This window comes from Rhamphochromis longiceps, linkage group LG13, assembly GCF_057381845.1.
Source record: "Rhamphochromis longiceps isolate RC_006_pf linkage group LG13, R_longiceps_female_GT1.1, whole genome shotgun sequence".
Lineage (NCBI taxonomy): Eukaryota > Metazoa > Chordata > Actinopteri > Cichliformes > Cichlidae > Rhamphochromis > Rhamphochromis longiceps.
The window spans coordinates 39,377,110-39,396,886 of record NC_140569.1 but is presented as its reverse complement, the minus strand read 5'-3'; the positions used below and the strand labels follow the sequence as shown (position 1 = coordinate 39,396,886).

Here is a 19,777-nt window from a genome sequence, read left to right as displayed (position 1 = left end):
TTTCTCTGGTAACACAGTTAGGGATTTTAAACAGGCTCATATACACATAAACCTGCATACCTGTTGCACAAACATGCATTTGTTCATAGCAATGAACAGGGATTTGTTATTATTGTTATTTGACTAGCATTAAGGTGTGCATCTGTGTTCATGCTATTGAGGGGAGGGGCCGTGTAAAGTTCTGTGTCAGCTGGAGTACCGGTAGTTGAAAATGGCACTTTTAGTGTCAACACAGTTAGATATGATCCAATAGTAATATTGATCAGTATCAATTAATGCATTTCCTTGCATTTTTGATCTTCAGTGGATAGGACCTATAAACAAGCAGTCCCCACCTTTTTTGTGCCACAGACCAGTTTATATCTGACAATATTTTCACGGACTGACCTTAAAGGTGTGCAGTCCGTGTACCTCCTCAACAGGAGCTCATGAATGAATAAATGGTGTGTCACAAAAATTTGAATATCATTACATTTTTATGTGATTTAATTAAAGGCTTGTATATTATGTGAACTACTTAGAGTCTTTGTTTTAATTTTGATGGTTATTGCTTATAGATCATGAACATAAGAAATCCAGTATCTTAGAGTATGACATTATTTCATTTTGCCTTTCTGTACGAATAAAGTCCAACCCCACCCCTAACTTTTTCTTATTCTCAGAATGGACAGGGTAGGGTAGTGATTGGTCAAATTTAAATATCATCTGATGGCATGATTCACACATGTTTAATCTCACAATGGAAAGTCACTCCTCTGCCTGAAAGATTACAGCTTGGAGGTTTTTGACTTCCGATGCAAGCAACAGCCTGAACTCAACTGCTTTAAAAGGCTGACTGTTCAGAGTGTTGTATTGTAGCATTTCAAGGAGAGTTGACTGGAGAATAAAAGTGTAATAAGAAAAGCTACACAAGCAACAGGTATGATGGCAGCCACCTGTACAAGGAGACTACTTTTGATACCAGAAGAAAGGTCACGATCAAAATTATTAGGGTTTCGCCTACTGGCCTGCTTCAAATCCACCTCCATCGTCCCGATACCCAAAAACTCCAACCCATCTTGCCTCAATGACTACCACCCAGTAGCACTCACCCCCATCATCACTAAGTGCTTAGGGCAGCTGGTCCTAGCACACTTCAAATCCTGTCTCCCCCCCACCCTGGACCCCCACCAATTCGCATACCGCCAGAACAGGAGCACAGAGGATGCAGTCTCCATCGCACTGCACTCTGTCCTCTCACACCTGGACAACAACAACACCTACGCCAGAATGCTGTTTATAGACTTCAGTTCAGCGTTCAATACAATCCACCCCTCACAACTCATCAGGAAACTGACAGACCTGGGCATCAGTTCCCTCATGTGCAAATGGTTACTGGACTTCCTGACCAACCGCCCCCAACATGTCCGGCTGGATAACCGCTGCTCATCTACCATCACGATGAACACCGGTGTACCACAAGGCTGTGTGATGAGCCCTTTCCTCTACTCCCTCTTCACCCACGACTGCAGACCTGCTGATGGTTCCAACACCATCATTAAGTTTGCAGATGACACCACGGTGATTGGCCTCATCAGTGACAACGATGAGGTGGATCATCTGGCTGAGTGGTGCGACAGAACCAACCTGCTGCTTAACACCGAGAAGACCAAGGAGCTCATCGTGGACTACAGGAGGAATGCTGACCCACATCCACCCATCCACATTAAGGGGACGGCTGTGGAGCGTGTGAGCAGCTTCAAGTTCCTGGGAGTCCACATCTCCGAGGATCTCACCTGGACGACCAACTGCTCCAAGCTGGTCAAGAAGGCTCACCAGCGCCTCTTCTTCTTGAGGACTCTGAGGAAGAACCACCTGTCCTCAGACATCCTGGTGAACTTCTATCGTTGCACTAGAGCTGGGCGATAGAACGATAATGATATGTATCGCGATATAACTTTTACTCGATAGAGAAATTAAACTATCGCGATAGACCTCGCCGCTCTTCTCCTCTTTAAAAAAAAAAAAAAAAAAAAAAAAAAAAAGGTCAGCCAATCCAAATTAAGTAGCGCAGAGCCGAACCAATCACAGCCGCAGCGTCACGTCGCGTGACTTGTTACGTACAGCACAAGTGCCAAGCCGCACGTGTGTTTGTTTGGGAAGCAGCCAGCGGGTAATGGAGGAAATGAGTGTGCCGACTAGAAAAATCAACCGAGCGCGACCGAAGAGAAAACAGATGATGGTTCCAACGCCGGAGAGATTGTCAAACGGAAGAGCCATAGAAGTTCCGTAGTGTGAAGGTATTTCGGCTATTTCAAGTCTGACAAAAAACAGAGTAGCGTGCACTGTAAATTGTGCCGAAAGCAAGTCTGGAAATACAATAAACTGGTGCATGCGTCACACTGTGCGCCACGTTATTGTTTCGGTGAAATGAATTTCTACAATACTGTTACTGTTAATTCTACTCTCTGCAGTGTTTAAATGCTTACACACACACACACACACACACACACACACACACACACACACACACACAGTTACTGTCCCTCCACACATACGACTCGGTTCTGCTTCTATGCCCCAGCTTTGTTTACTTTTTCCCACCGAGGCTTCTAGACTTCTGATTGGCCAACATTTCTGCACGGTTAGGAATCTAGCACCACCTGCTGCTTTGGCATGTTCATAGCAGCGTTTTCCTTCATTTCAGCCTTTATGTGTGGACGGGATTATTTTTTAAAACGAAAACGGAAAATCTCCGTTTTCAAAAATACCCGCGTACGTGTGGACGTAGCCTCAGTCTCTGACTGGAAGCGCTAATTTGTCATTCGGCTTTTGTCAGACTAAAGTAACTGTTAAAACTGTTTGAAAAGCTAAGCTATACAACAAGGAGAGATTGAGAATTTCCTTTTAGTTCTCAGTTTATTTGATATTGACAAAAGTTAGTCAGTTTTGTCTGTTCTTCTGTAAAACAAACAAAGATTTATCTTTAGAATTAATATTTTGTTTCTAAGTGGAATTGACAATTTAGTAGTCTGTTTCGTTTGTTCTATTTTGAAACTTTAACGCTTTAGCGGCTGCCTTTTGTGTAGTTTGCAATATTTGCCTTTATTTATCTGGAAAAGTCTCATGTTCCTTAAGTACATCTACCCTGTTGAACTTCATCCATCCATTCGCGTCCGCTTAATGGATGAACTTATTATGGGAAATAAATATTTAAATAAAAACAAGCTGCTGATTATTTCACATTTTACTTGTGAGCAACGGCACAATTAAATCTTACAAATATAGTTATTTGGCTTATATCGTGATAGATATCGTTATCGCCTGAAATGAAAAAAAAAACATATCGTGATATGAAAAAATCTCATATCGCCCAGCTCTACGTTGCACCATCGAGAGCATCCTGACCAACTGTATAACAGTCTGGTACAGGAACTGCTCTGCCTCGGACCAGAAGGCGTTGCAGAGGGTCGTGAAAACTGCCCAGCGCATCGCCAGAGCACCACTTCCTGCCATGAAAGACATCTACAGGAAGCGGTGTCTGAAAAGGGCTGGGAAAATCATCAAAGACCCCAGTCACCCATCACATGGACTCTTCACCCTCCTGCCCTCTGGGAGGCGCTACAGGAGCCTCCGGACTAAGACCACCAGGTACCGGAACAGCTTCTTCCCCACAGCTGTCAGACTCCTGAACTCTGCCTCCTGACATCTGACCCACGTTAACACATGGACTGAACACACACACACCCACAATGGACAACTGTACCCTCAAACACACAATAATAACATGGACTGAACCGCCACTCACAACCACTAGCACTTTATATAGCCTCTGTAGAAACTATCCACACCCTCACTTATCTTAACTGCACTACTGTATAGCTCTGTGTAAATAATCATTCTGTACATTCGATAATCTTTAACCCTACAACTGTTTACAACTTGCACAGTTCCCATTTCTGTATAGCTGTATATCTCAGATTCTGTAAAGTTATTTATTTCATATTCTGTATAGTTTTTCATATTTATATCCTGTTCATAGCCTGTACATAGCTTGTACTCACTACAGCCTGTACATACTTATAGTTATAGAATATTCACAACATACTTCATACCGTGTACATTATAACATACCGTAATAGACCCATTTCTGTAATATACTCACATATCTATATTATTGCTAATATATATATTGTAATATATCTATATCACTAAAGCACTTCTGGATGGATGCAAACTGCATTTCGTTGCCCTGTACCTGTGCATGTGCAATGACAATAAAGTTGAATTCTATTCTATTCTATTCTAATAACTTGAATTTTCTGTATTTTTTTTTCTGTACTCCTATGCTCACTATCTTAATCACTCCTATCTCATCTTTCCTTTTTCAGATGGTGGCACCAATGTTGAGCTGAAGGACTTGCAACTGTGGATGGAAAGCTGTTCAAGTAATGTCAGTACATTTTATTCCTTATTCAACTTTAGTCCATCTTCATGTTCTAGAGGCATCAGAGTTATACTACAGTGCCGATCAAAAGTTTAAGACCACTTGAAAAATGGCAAAAAATCATATTTTGCATGTTTGGATCTTAACAGGGTTAAAGTAGAGTTTTAACATGCAACAAGAAGAAATGGGAGTGAGATGAAATATTTTTCAATCATGCAATTTATTGAAAACAATGCTTAAACTGAAACAGGCTGTTTTTACACCTGATCAAAAGTTTAGGATCACACCTCCAAAAAAAAACCTGCCAACACCCCCTAAACAGAAATCAAGTTTCCAAACATGACCAAAGCGGTGTGTAAGCAAAGTATTCAAACACGGCTAACTTGCATGAGCATGTAAGTGTCAATCATCCGGCTGATTATGCTAGGTGTCACCAGCTTCTGCAGCTCCATCAACAAGCATTTTGAAGTGATCTTAAACTTTCGATCAGAACTATAGTCATCTACAGATCTTATCCTGATACATTTTATCTGTGTAATCAGTGTTTTCTCAAATTTTCATTGAGACAGTATTGTGCAAAAGTCTTGAGTAAAAGTATGCCCTATTGCCTTCACATAACAAACATCTTAGGAATAAACTGTTTCTCTCTTAAGACACTTTATTTTCAGAAATGCTTCATTTGTTCTCATTTCTGTAGTCTAAATTATTTATTTAGATGTTGCCTCAAAATTGGCATATCTCAGCATGACCAAAAAGGGGATTGTGTTGATCTCGAGTAGCATTTTCAGTGGAGAAATGTTTTGTCACTCATCAGACTCAGCTGTCTGCAGGTTTCCCCAACCTTATAAACGGTGACTGAAGTACCTAGTTCCTTGGATGAGTGACGAAACATTTCTCCCAAGAAAACGCTGCAACCCTGGCAAAGGGAAGACAAAAAAAAAGTGTCAGACCTAAAAAATTAATTAATTAATTAAAAAACATTTTTAAAAAAGCTTTTCTTTCCAATTTCCTTAGATTACTATGACCGAGAACCTTCACAGACATACTTACATAAACCTAAAAGTTAGGGTTACTGAAGTTGGACTACCTGGTATATAATGTTGTGCTACGTGATTGCTAGCGACACAGCTATGTTAGCATAACATTAGCACAGTGAAGCTGGAGGATGAACGCCAACTTTTTTTCCACTCGATAAAAGTTAACGTGAGGGATTCTGGTGGTCAGGGACAAATGCAATCGCATGGCAGGATGCTATACACGGGCCAAACTTCAGTCAGGAGAACAACTGAGATTATTCATCCACAATACGAGGTTAGTCATTAATATCCTGCAACAACATGGGAACAGAACAGCTGCGAGAGAATTCAACATTAATGAATCAATGTTACGGAAGTGGAGGAAGCGCAGTTTTTGGCTTTCCCCATATTTCAAGAGTGCTTCATCTCTTTGCTGTGACTGTCGCCCGGCATAATTTGCAGATGATAATGGTTGTAGCCACTGCGATGCTTTCGACCAAAACAGGCGCAGCTTGATGACATCATCAACATGCGCTATCGCGCTAGAGCAGTATAGAGATTGACAGACCACGTGACTTTCGCGCATTGCATGCCGGTAACTCGTGGCAAAACAATCCAAGTACCTGCATCAAATGCAAGCATTTGCAGCACCGCAAAATGTTCATTCTTCGGTTCCAATAAATTCTTGCTTTTTCTTTGCCCCCCAAAAAGGTATGTACAAAACGAAGGAGAACAATGCCGGTCCGTACAAAGACAGACTTAATGAAAAGTCAAAGAAAAGATACGAGGAAAAAAATCAAACCAGTGAAAGTGTTAGATCCTTACGAGCACACAGAGGGACAAAATACGTTAGCGTGCTGCCCAACTTCACCACGCTCATATTTATAATTATACGGTTCTTGGAGTGAGTGCATACACTCATGAAGTTTAGTAACTTCAGGTCACTGCAACAAGCCCAGGTACAGTTTACCGACGGATGGGTGCAGGACCTTGAAATGCACCGTGTAGAAAGTAAAGACCATCGTACATATCATAAGTTTACCAGCCTCACAAATCGTCGTCATAAATACACATTCGTTAACCGTTTATTAATATAACCTTTGAGCTCAACGGTAATTAATTAGTAGTAGAAATAATTTCTGGTACGCATCACAGAAATGTAGCAGTGACAATAATACTGTATGCTGTAATCGTACTGGACAATTAGTGATACAAAAAACCTGTTTTATCCTGTGAATAAAAGTATATGTTTTTGTCAATGTACCATAATAACAGAAGCGAAACACAATATTGTGTCAGGACAATTCACTATTTATGCACAATAAACAAAGGAGCATAGCGCCACAATTTCTGTTCAGCGCCAGACTTGCTTGTAACCTATATCACCAATTATGTTAAGAAAAATGACGGATTAACTACAACAGCAGACTGACCTTTGTGGAAATGCTTGGAGCAGACTAACCTGTGAGCTGGAGTGTTCTGGGACATTATATTTGGTCTTTGAATGGCTGCAATCCAGACCATCCGTCGCCTCTTTGTTACTTCGGAAACATGGCTCGAACAATTTCTCTTCAACGACGTAATCCGATAACAACCGATCTCTTTACCCGTCGGCTTTCCGTGGCTGTCATGCGACCGGCTATTGCAGTTAATAATACAACAGCTTCTTGTCATTTTTTGGGCTTCTTTTTATCGCTGTATAACTGATTTCAATTGAAAGCCTGCGTGCGCTAGTACCTCTTGCCACGAGTTCCCAGAATTCTTTGCGGTTTTACCCCTGAGTGACGTCACATTTTCAATCTCTATAGTCAAAATCTCTATCGTTGGCCAAATTTATATCGTTTCTATCGTATATCGTTTATATCGCCCACCCCTAGTAACTACCAGAGTTCCTATACTTAAACTCTCACTATCACTAAAACTCTCGTCTAAACCAAGTGATTTTTTTCTAGTGTAGCAATGAAACAGATGTTAAAGTGATGCAGAATTGGCACATTGCTGAGTATTGACAATTTACTTTCTTTGTACTTTGTAAATTCTAGGGGAATGGAGGGGGAGGAACACAAGCTATAAAATGTGTAGTTGATTTTGCTTTGTCCATGGTGTGTGTAGAGTAGTACTTTCTTCTGTTTAATATCGTAATTGTGGCTACAGAAAACATGGAATTTTTGAGAATGGCTCTAAGAACTAACAGCTGATGTCTAGTGAATCATTTTTCCCCCTTACCCTTTGTTGTAATTTTCACTGCCTTTTTCTCACCCTCCCACTTGTCTCTCCCCATTTTCCAGGTGTCTTTCGGCAATGTACAGACAATGTGTCCCAAGGAGGGTCGGCCCCAAAATACATTCTACAAGCATTGATGCTTCCATGGCTGACGGACTTGTCAGGCATCTGCAAAAGAAGAGACACTCGCATTGTGCAATATCTGCTTAAACTTTTTAAGAACTGCTGACCAACCGGCAGGAACTTGAGATTGAACTTTTGGTGTGGTATTGAAGACCCCGACCAGCCAGAGACCACTGGTGTTGGTGTCCATTTTTATTGACCCATCTTACATTTCTTACTCTTCAGACCCTGTATTGGTACCTTTCAAATTGGAGAAAGGAAGTTGCAGAGTTTTTTGTTTGTTTGTTTTTTGACACTGCTGAGCCATAAGGACAGAAGAGGTAATGGATGATGTTGGCCATGGTGACGTAGTGTAAATGGCTATTCTTCAGCACATCCCGGTGCCAGTATCTACTGCTCGATCTTCCTCTTCCACTCCCCTCTCCTCTTGCTCCTACTTCCCTTATCTGCTGTCCTTCCTTAATCATTACTGCCTCTTGCTGTCCAGTCCTGCCTTTACCCTCCAAACACCATGGTGGGTTCAGGGTTGGGTGTTTGGAAGCTAATGCGAGGTGTCCGCCAGCTAGAGCTCCATCGCCTCATCCTGGCGCTCATCATCTTCTGCTTGCTGTCCATGGCCTTTTTAGCTTACTATGTCTCCAACAGCCCAAAAATCAAGGAGGCCCCTCCTTTACCTTTTAGTGATTGTGGCGGAGGTGGTGGGATTTCACTAGGAGTAAGTACGGGCGATGCAGAAGGAGGGCCAGGTGGCCAGAGGGCACCACTTTTTCTTCCTCCGCGCCAGGGACAACTACACCATGTTAAGGATAATTTAAAGACGGAGCCTGTGGTTCTGGTATTTGTAGAGAGCATCTATTCCCAACTGGGCCAGGAGATTGTAGCCATATTGGAGTCAAGTCGCTTTCACTACCGGACAGAGATTGCTCCTGGTAAAGGTGACATGCCCACATTGACAGAACGTAACCGTGGACGCTATACTTTGATCATCTATGAAAATGTCTTGAAATATGTCAATCTTGATTCGTGGAACCGTGACTTGCTGGACAAGTATTGTGCTGAGTATGGAGTAGGTGTCATTGGCTTTTTCAAAGCGAATGAAAACTCTCCTTTCAGTGCACAGCTCAAAGGCTTTCCTCTCTATCTACACTCGCACTTGGGACTCAGGGACTACCGCATCAACCCCGCTGCTCCTCTACTCTACATCACCAAGCCTAATCAGATGGAGCAGGGCTCCTTACCAGGCGATGACTGGACCATTTTCCAGTCTAACCATTCTACCTATGAACCAGTGCTTCTAGCTAGAACCAAGACCTCAGATACACTGGCGCATTTTGGACCCAGCCCTTTGCGGGCCCTTCATGCCACAGTAATCCAAGACTTGGGGCTCCACGATGGCATTCAAAGAGTTCTTTTTGGAAATAATCTCAACTACTGGCTTCACAAGCTAGTGTTTGTGGATGCTATTGCCTACTTGACAGGAAAGAGACTGTGTTTGTCCTTGGACCGTCACATCCTCGTAGACGTGGACGACATATTTGTTGGCAAGGAGGGAACCCGTATGAAGGTGTCTGATGTGGAGGTGGGTGAGCCTTGTCAGCCGTACATACAGTTGGTTCCTCTGTTTTGTTTTGTGTTTGTTTTTATTTACAGTACCAAAGTTTTTGCAATTTTGCCTTGGTACACCACCAAAGTTGATTTTAAGTCAAACAATCAAGATGTGATTAAAGTGTAGAATATCACCTTCAATTCAAGGGGTTTAACAAATACATTACATTAACTGTTTAGGAATTATATCCATTTTTATGCACAGTATCCCATTTCAGAGGTTTCTAAGTAATTTTATGTATATGGATTATTTTTAATGCTCAGATGAAAATTCTTTGCAGTTTCCTTAGACATCACCAAGTCTCACTGAAGTTAAAACAGAAAGCAGAAAATGAAAAGCCGCGCTATTGGGTACTGATCGGTACCCTGCTCAGACAATGATAGGAACACTCTTGAGGTAGGCATAACTTCCCTAGATTAATTTTGAATCAGTTCTTCTTACCATGAAAGGAATTCCACATCCATGAGTCCCTCTGGGCCCCAGTGCCCAAAATTTCTATTTGTTTGTTTTTTTGTTTTTTGTTACTCAAGGGCGTAGATTTGGCATGGACGGAAGGGACATGTCCCCACCAATATACAGCGATTATTGAACTCTCCCCACCAATAATTTGATCTCTTCGAGTGAAGAAAAACAAACCCGATAGAAAGAAAAAAACAAACAAACAAAAAAACATCTGTCAATGTCTCACTCACCCAGCTGTGCAGAAAGAGTTAAATTACGTCCTCTACTGGAGTCCTACCTCATGTGACAAATATGGCCAATGTGATTGACTGTGCCCTTCAGGGAGCTCTGTTTAGTTTTAGCAGCAGCAAGCCTGCGCTGCGAGGACCTGCAAGGAGGAGAGGAGGATGGCAGCAAAAAGGAAAGACCTGAATCTAAAAAAAAATATTTTTCAAAGAAACCTGTAAGTCACTTAAAGTCAAGCTCACTCATAAAATGTGTCCCTCATAATAACGTTACAGGCTATGCTAGGCCATACATGCCAACACTTCCGATTTTTCCGGGAGAATCCCGAAAATCTCCCGGAGCCACCATTCTCCCCAATTTCTCCCGATTTTCCACCTGGGCAACAAAATTGAAAAACCATATCCCAGATTGGCCCAGCCAATTCCAGTTTCCAACAATGGCTACTACTACTGCAGCTACTTAGTTTTAATATTACTCTTATTAATCTTTCTGGGTCGCAAAATAAACTTTTAACATATTTTCAGGCGAGAATGTAGCTGCGTAAACTTCAAATAACTTAAACATGTTATTGTTTGGCCTTTTTCTGTGTTTTAATTGTTCGTGAGTAAATCGGTTTAGCTGAGATTAAAGTTATTAGATTAGATTAAATAAAATTTTATTAATCCCTTGGGAGGGTTCCTCCGGGGTTTTCACACAGCTAAATAAATGTCAATCAGAAAACTAATTAAACAGAAGTGTGAGACGGTCGAGACAGCAAGGAGCAGACGGCAGAGGTGACGTAATTCTGACGGCTAGAATATCCAATTTCACAGTCGCTCATTTCCGGTCTACCCGGCTTTCGGAGGACCCGGCCCACTTAGACCGAAAAGGCCGGGTCCTCAGGTGGACGCAGCCTCTGAATTTGGACAATAATAACAGTGACATTTAACTTATTTTATCCAATAAGTAAACACTGTAAAATTCAAGTTTTTTTGTATATATCAGTCATTTGTTTAATAGTAATTTAACGTTATATAATTCACATATAAAACTATGAATTATAATTTTAAATGGTTTAAAAGCATGTAGAATAGCATATGTAGGCAAGTATATTTCTCCTTTTTTTTATCAAGAAGTAAAGAGAAAAAGGAAAAAATAAGAAACAGGGCAGGGTTCGGTGGTTGAATCATCCGTCTCCACCAATGCCAAAGCCAAATCTACGCCCTTGTTGTCACTGCACAGAGTCGGCTGTGGAGACTTTACCTTATAGGGTAGGTTTGTTTGTTTATTCCAGTGATGGCCTCTAGGATTTAGAAAAATCAATTTCCCAATTCAAATTTAATTTAATTTGAATAATCTGATATAGATTCTTAAAACGTGAAAATCATTTTTTAAATATAAATGGTTGTTTTCCAGAAATGCCAAAATCTCAGGTAAGAGTACACAAAAGTACTCCAACAGCTGCCTTAAAGAGCAGGTGAATGGACTCCGCAAAAATGTAAACACAAAGTGCGATTGTTCACACCGTCGGGTGCTAAAGTGGACATCTCACAGATTCTGAAACTGCAGGTTTTGTCACTCTCCAACCAGAATTCATTGAACCAGCAGTAAAAGAAGTGTAAAACGTTTCATGTTTGAAAAAAAATTGATATAAATTTTCTCTTATTCTGGCTGTTTTGCTTTCAGAATCAGAATGGGGTTTATTGCCAAATGTTGAGCAGGTTTACAACATTAGGAAATTGCTGCGGTGCTTCAGTGCAAACATAGTGTCATAAATAGCACTTAAATAGACATGGAAAAAAATAAAAGTAGGGATAAGAATTAAAAGTGCTACGTGGAAAGATATGTGCATGAGATATACATGAGATATATACATGAGAATAAGAATTAAGAGTGCTACGTTGAAAGATATATACATGAGTGCAGGTGGTGATCAGTGCCAAACATGGAATGATGCAGTGACACAGCGTAGGGTCATGTGTTAGTGGTGGGAACAGTCATATGGTTATTGTTCATGTGTCCAACAGCAGAGGGGAAGAAACTGTTCTTATGGCGAGAGGTTCTGGTGCGAGAGGTCCTGCCTGAGGGGAGCAGGTCAAACAGACTGTGTCCAGGGTGAGAAGGGTCAGCTGAGATCCGAGCTGCACGCCGCAATGTCCTGGAGGTGTACAGGTCCTGCAAAGATGGGAGTCTGCAGCCAATCACCTTCTCAGCAGAGCACACAACACGCTGCAGTCTCTGTTTGTCCCTGATAGTGGCTCCAGCGTACCACACGGTGATGGAGGAGGTGAGGATGGACTCGATGATTGCAGTGTAGAACTGCATCATCGTCCGTGTTGGCAGGTTGAATTTCTTCAGCTGCCTCAGGAAGTACATCCTCTGCTGGGCTTTCTTGATGACGGAGGTGATGGTGGGCTCCCACATCAGGTCCTGGGTGATGGTGGTACCCAGGAAGCGGAATGAGTCCACAGAGGTGATGGGGGTGTCAGTCAGGATGATGGGGGGGAGTGGAGCTGTGTGCTTCCTGAAGTCCACAATAATCTCCACTGTCTTCTGGGCATTCAGCACCAGGTTGTTGTGGCTGCACCAGGACACCAGACGTTCAACCTCTCTCCTGTAGGCAGACTCGTCCCCGTCCGAGATGAGTCCAATAACGGTGGTGTCATCTGCAAACTTGATTAGCTTGACAGACTGGTGGGTGGAGGTGCAGCAGTTGGTGTACAGGGAGAAGAGCAGAGGAGAAAGAACACAGCCCTGAGGGGAGCCGGTGCTGATGGTCCGAGAGTCCGAGACATTCTTTCCCAGCCTCACATGCTGCTTCCTGTCCGTCAGGAAGTCAGTGATCCACCGGCAGATGGGATCAGGCACATTCATCTGGGAAAGCTTGTCTCGGAGATGGTCTGGAAGGATGGTGTTGAACGCAGAGCTGAAGTCCACAAACAGGATCCCGGCGTAGGTTCCTGGGGAGTCCAGATGCTGCAGGACGAAGTGTAGGGCCATGCTGATGGCGTCGTCTACAGACCTGTTGGCTCTATATGCAAACTGCAGGGGGTCCAGGAGGGGGGCCGTGAGGGTCCTGAGATGGGAGAGAACTAGGCGCTCAAAAGACTTCATGACCACAGATGTCAGAGCCACGGGTCTGTAGTCATTTAGTCCAGTGATCCTAGGTTTCTTGGGGACAGGGATTATGGTGGAGGACTTGAAGCAGGCAGGCACATGACATGCCTGCAGTGAGGAGTTGAAAATGCCAGAAAACACTGGGGCCAGCTCGTTTGCACAGTGTCTGAGGGTGGCAGGAGACACGCCGTCTGGGCCGGGAGCTTTCCGAGCATTCAGGTTCTTAAACTGCTTCCTCACATCTGCTTCATGAATATGAAGAGTTGTGGTGGGAGGAGGTGGTGTGAAATCCTCTTTTGTGTGGGGTGAGGAGGGGGGTGTTGTAGGTGAACGGTTAGAAGGTGGTGATGGCTCTATGGAGGGGGGAGAGGTGGGGGAATTAGTGTCCAAAGTGTCTCTATTGTTGGGGCTGTTGGAGGTGTGAAGGCTGCCTGATGGCTCGTCAAAACGGCAGTAGAAGTCGTTAAGGGTGTTGGCTAAGAGCAAGTCATCAGTGGAGTGGGGGGTTTTAGGCTTGTAGTTTGTGATATTCCTAAAACCTTTCCACACAGAGGCCGAGTCATTCTCTGAGATCTGCTGCTGCATCTTCTCAGAGTGCTGATGTTTAGCAATGTCCACTTCTTTAGTGAACCTGTACTTGGCCTCTCTGTAGCAGTCCCTGTCTCCGCTTCTGAACGCCTTTCTCTTTTCCAGCCACAGCTTTTTGAGTTTAGGAGTAAACCAGGGTTTGTCATTGTTATAACTCACCCTGGTGCGTGATGGCACAATGCTGTCCTCACAGAAGTGGATATAGGAGGTGACAGTGTCCGTAAACTCGTCCAAGCTGTTAGAAGCAGCCTTCAATGTGTCCCAGTCTGTGGTCTCCAAACACGTGCGAAGCTCCTCCACAGCCTCGTTGCTCCACAGTTTTTTAGTCCTCACGACAGGTTTGGAGAGCTTCAGCCTCTGTCTGTACGCGGGGATTAGGTGGATCATGACGTGGTCAGAAAGTCCGAGTGAAGCACGGGGCACCGCGCGATAGGCCCCGCTGATCGTGCTGTAACAGTGGTCCAATGTCCTCTCCTCTCTGGTCGGGCATTTAATATACTGCTTATATTTTGGAAGCTCATGGTTCAGATTGGCTTTGTTAAAGTCCCCAAGAGCAATGATGAGAGAGTCCGGGAATGTCCGCTCCGTGTGGAGAATCTGCTCCGCGAGTGCGCACTGAGCTGCCTGCGCATCTGCGTCTGGCGGGATGTAAACAGCGGCCAGGATGAATGAAGCAAACTCCCGCGGAGAATAAAACGGGTTTGCAGTGGATAAAAAGATATTCCAGAGAGGAAGAGCAGTGCTGAGCAATCACTGTCACATCTGTGCACCAGCCACTATTGATGTAGAAGCAGAGACCTCCACCTTTGGACTTACCGGAGAGAGCGGCCTGCCGGTCCGCGCGCAGCAGATGGAAGCCCTCCAGCTTGAGCGCGCAGTCTGGGATGTTCTCACTGAGCCACGACTCCGTAAAACATAAGACACAGGAGGAGGCAAAGTCTCTGTTCATGCTTCTCATCAGGGCCAGTTCGTCAATCTTATTGCCGAGTGAGCGTACATTAGAAAGGAAGATCCCAGGAAGAGCAGTTCGCAGTCCGCGTCTCCTCAAACGCACGAGTGCGCCGGCTCGCTTCCCTCTCTTTCGGCATCTCGCTTTCCTGGTCAGAGTCAGCAGTAAATCTGCCGCAGATGCGACAAATATTGGAAATAAATCCACAGGCGTTGTAGTCCTGTAGTTAAGGAGCTCTTCTCTGGTGTACGAGTATCCAGAGGAGTGCCCAGACACAGAAGAAATGCACAAAAACAAAACAAAAGTAAAGCACTGAAGCACCAGGGCGACCATCCGCGGCGCCATCTTGATGGCCATCTTGATCTTCCAGCGCGGGATTGAGTTGAATCAGGACTTTATGAATCAGAATTGAATCGCTTGTTGAAATCTGGGACAATACGCTGTCCTAATGGCCTCTTTAATTTGCATCAAACTCTATTTGACCTCATGCTGAGCATTCAATTTAAAATATAACTAATATAAGTTCAGCAGTTGGAATAATTTCCAGTTCTTTTATCTGCTTAATTTGCCATGAGATAATAAGGAAACATCTGGCCATGAAACTGTTTTAGTGAATTCTCCAATTAATTTTGAGCATCTGAATATGCGTCTGTGTCTAAAAATGGTTGTATCTATATTAAAAACATCTTTGCAATACTTTTGTTAAACCCTTTTCAATTAATGTAGCTAAGATCAAAAAATGATTTGCTTGTTAATAGCACTCTGTTTACAGTTTGGTAAAAAGTAGACTTTAGGGATGCACCGATACCACTTTTTTGGAAATGAGTACGAGTACTTGCATTTAGTACTCGCTGATACCGAGTACTTAATGAAAACATGATTTAAATTTGCAGGTAACAGCTTTAGTCCTATAATTTAACAAAAAACAAACAAACAAGGGACTAGTTTGGAATTAAGAACATTTATTTAAAATGAAAAGCATGTTGTATGCAACATATTACAGAATAAATAATTATCCATCCATCCATTCGCTTCCGTTTATCCTTTTCAGGGTCGCGGGGGGCGCTGGAGCCTATCCCAGCTGTCATAGGGCGAGAGGCAGGGTACATCCTGGACAGGTCGCCAGTCTGTCGCAGGGCTAACACATAGGGACAGACAACCATTCACACTCACATTCACACCTAGTGGCAATTTGGATTATCCAATTAACCTATCCCCACAAGTTGCATGTCTTTGGACGGTGGGAGGAAGCCGGAGTACCCGGAGAGAACCCACGCAAACACAGGGAGAACATGCAAACTCCACACAGAAAGACCTCGGCCTGATGGTGGAATTGAACTCAGGATCTTCTTGCTGTGCGGCAACAGTGCTAACCACCGTGCCATATATAAATAATTTATAATAATAGTTTTTTTATAAATAATTATAAAAAAACAAAATTTAATTTTAAATTTGTTCATCTGTTTCTCTGTTTAGAAGTCTCACTAGCACAGTCACAGCTGGGATGACATCAGAGGCTAGTGCATCGTAGCTGCTCACTTTTTTTAGTTAGTTCCTCAAAGGGGACGAGAACAGTCGTCTCCATAAGAGCCCATTGGTGAGCGGTGAGATAGTCAGGGAGTTCGTGCTCGGACACGCCCAGCACTCGCTTTTGCTCAATGAGGGACTGGAGCATGTAATACGTGCTGTTCCAGCGCGTCTGTACGTCCTGCTGCAGTCTCTTTATTGGCTGGTTGAGCTGTCCCTGAATGTCCTCGAGGCGGGAGTAGGCTAAGGCGGAATGTTTAAAATGCCCAACTATTTTCCGCCCCCACTGCTTTAGCATCAGCTATGCTCCTCTGTGCTAATAAGCATGGGTAAATAAGCGTGGGTAAATAAGCGTGGGTACAGCAACACAGCGTGGGATTAACCCCTTACATGCCGCTCAAACATAGACAGGTCTCAGACCGTGCTATCGGTCCTCGGTATCGGGGGACTTTTAACGAGTACGAGTACTTTAGAAAATGTGGTATCGAGGCCGATACCGGAATCGGTATCGGTGCATCCCTAGTAGACTTCATATAAAAATTCACCTGCAAAATTGGCTTTTTTGATATTGTGATACTAGCACTGCCTACGGATAATAAAACACAAAAAAAATCTATTTCAGTACTACTAAAATGTTAAAATTGTTACTAAAAAACTGAAACAATCAAGTCTATATCACATTTCAGACAAACTTTCAGTGGTGTTTTTGAATCCTAACATTTGATTCATTGCTGACTATTTAATGGAAAAATGATGAAGGATAATATATTTAAAGCTGCCACCATCTTTGAGTGATTGATTTTTGAATAATTTTGATCTTTTAAACCCTTTTTCTAAAGCTCATTAAAGCTTGACCTGCAGAAACAAGGAGATATGCAGTAGAGTTTGAAATGTTTCAGGTTCCACCTTTCACTGCCTCTTTAGGTCTGTGAAGGTTCTCAGTCATCCAGGTCATCGTAGTCAAAGGAGCTTGCAAACAAAAGCGTCTGGACTTCTTTAAGTTGCTTGAAGACGTTTCACCTCTCATCCGAGAAGCTTCTTCAGTTCTAAGGTCAAATGGTGGAGAGTCCCATGTAACATGTTCCCTCTAAGCCTGAAGGAAAAAAGAAGGAACACACACATGTAAAGGAAGCACTCAAAACGTGCGGCTATCCTAAATGGGCGTTCTTAAAGTCAGCAAAGAGGCACAGAAAAGAAGACCAGACCACCAGCGAGGGAGGATAAGAAGGACAGACGCAACAACATTGTCATCCCCTATGTAGCCGGTGTATCAGAGAAACTCAGGAGAGTTTTCTCCAAGCATGACATCCCAGTGTATTTCAGACCCAGCAACACGCTCAGACAGAAACTGGTTCACCCGAAAGACAAAACGCCAAAACACAGACTTAACAATGTGGTGTATGCTGTACAGTGCAGCGAGGAATGCTCAGACCTCTACATTGGAGAGACCAAACAGCCACTTCACAAGCGCATGGCACAACATAGTAGAGCCACCTCCACAGGACAAGACTCAGCAGTCCATCTGCATTTAAAAAAGGTCAAAGGTCACTCTTTTGAAGATGCCAATGTTCACATTTTGGACAGAGAGGACAGATGGTTTGAAAGAGGAGTGAAAGAAGCCATCTATGTCCACTGTGAGCGACCATCTTTGAACAGAGGCGGGGGTTTACGACACCAACTCTCTGCCATCTATAATCCAGTTTTGAGATCCCTTCCCAGACGCCTTAACGCCCACTCACATCCTGGGCCATCTGACCTCAGGAATTCGCATGATAAGGTGGGGCCAGGTTTCACAATGAACACACCCGAAACTCTGGCTGATTGGGACCCACACCCAGTTTCACACCTTGGCTCAGGCGATTAGAGGATCATCAGGGGGTCCTTTTGTCCCTCTGTGGGGGGTCACTCCCACTAGGTTTATATCTGGGACTCTCCACCCTTTGACCTTAGAACTGAAGAAGCTTCTCGGATGAGAGGTGAAACGTCTTCAAGCAACTTAAAGAAGTCCAGACGCTTTTCTTTGCAAGCTCCTTTCACTGCCTCTTTAGGTTTCATTTATTTGTAACTAACTGGAATTCTTGAATCTAATGTAATTGTAGGTGGTAGGTTGGATAAATGTTTGACTCTATCCATTTGACTGATTATTTCATATTACAAGGATGGACCTGTGTTTCACCCATTGTGTGGCATTTCTGCTCTTTGTCAAATTTCATCCTTCAGGTTAGATTCTGTTAGTAAGGCTTGATTTTTGTAATTGGCAACGGTTAAAATGTGTCATCCTTTTACAGGCATTGCTCAACACACAAAACAAACTGCGAGCACTGGTCCCAAATTTCACCTTTAACTTGGGGTTTTCGGGAAAGTTCTATCACACAGGTATGCATAATCTTTCTGTTTTTCTACATTGACAACAGCCATGAACTTCTTTAGACTGCTCTATTCAAACATGCAGGTGAAAATGGAAACTTGTGTTCTATGCTGGTGTAGTGACCCCTCAGTGTATTCAGAAGGTCACTCATTTCCTGCTGTGCTACATGTGGAAAAGTACAAATGTGGAACATAAAGCGGTTAAAGTATTCAACATGTCAACACAAGTAAAAATATTTCTAACGCTGCTTGTGGTTTTTGTTGCTTTATTTTGATCACAAGCTCTCTTTTTTTATTTCGGCACAACTTGAAGCCTGGAGCGAACTCTTCCTGCAGTTTCCTCCACAGTGTCTCCTCCGTTACTATATAAAGAGAGGGAGTCATTAGTCCCCTCATAAACACCTGTCCCCACTGCCAGCCTGACACAGTCTCATGAGATCACTGCAGCAGGCCAGAGACCTGCCGCAGTGCTATTGACATGAACCCTTTTACCAGATGTCGGTAACAACGTGTCCAATCCAGAAGAAATTAAACCATAGATGGTCCATAAATTATCTGTAATAATGAGAAAGGAAGAAGTATTCAACAAATGAAGAAAGGGAGGCGTGACAGGCATGGAAAATCACAGTACCAGCTGAAAAAGTTGATGACCACTTGTGGAGAGAGATCTGGAAGCAGCCTGTACAATTATTTCCAAGAAAACAATAAGTAATGCAACCACCATAGCCTGTATGCACGCTCACCATACACAACTCTGATGCTGAAGAAAAGGCATGTTGAGGCGTGTTTACAGTTTGCTGAAAAACATTTACACAAGCCTGTGAAATACTGGGAAAATATAGTTTGAGATTCTCTTGGATACGGGAGTCAAAGACACTACTTATCACCCCACAAACACCATGCTTACAATGAGGTTTGGAGGTGGGAACCTCATTGTGTGGGGCTGTTTGTCAGCATACAGCACTGATTTGCTTCATATAATTGAAGGAAGGATGAATAGGAAAAATGTACAGATACATTCTCAAATAAAATCTGCTGCCATTTGCCCACATGATGAAGATGAAACGAAGATGGACGTTTCAGCAGGGCAGTGATCCCAAACACACAGCCAAGGAAACGAAAATAAAGCTGCAATAATGGCCAGGCCTGATCTGAATCCAGTTAAAGAT

The 19,777-nt window shown here is 43.2% G+C and overlaps 1 protein-coding gene across 1 annotated transcript in view; it reads left to right on the top strand.

Moving 5' to 3' along the window:
• ndst2a (N-deacetylase/N-sulfotransferase (heparan glucosaminyl) 2a) overlaps window positions 1-19,777 on the top strand; it is a 56,939-nt gene that overhangs the window by 12,207 nt on the left and 24,955 nt on the right. The window contains exons 2-4 of the mRNA XM_085427240.1: window positions 4,371-4,432; window positions 7,731-9,367; window positions 18,530-18,617. Of these exons, the coding sequence (XP_085283366.1) occupies window positions 8,300-9,367; window positions 18,530-18,617 (1,156 nt within the window). The 5' untranslated portion in view covers window positions 4,371-4,432; window positions 7,731-8,299. The remainder of the gene's footprint in view (window positions 1-4,370; window positions 4,433-7,730; window positions 9,368-18,529; window positions 18,618-19,777) is intronic.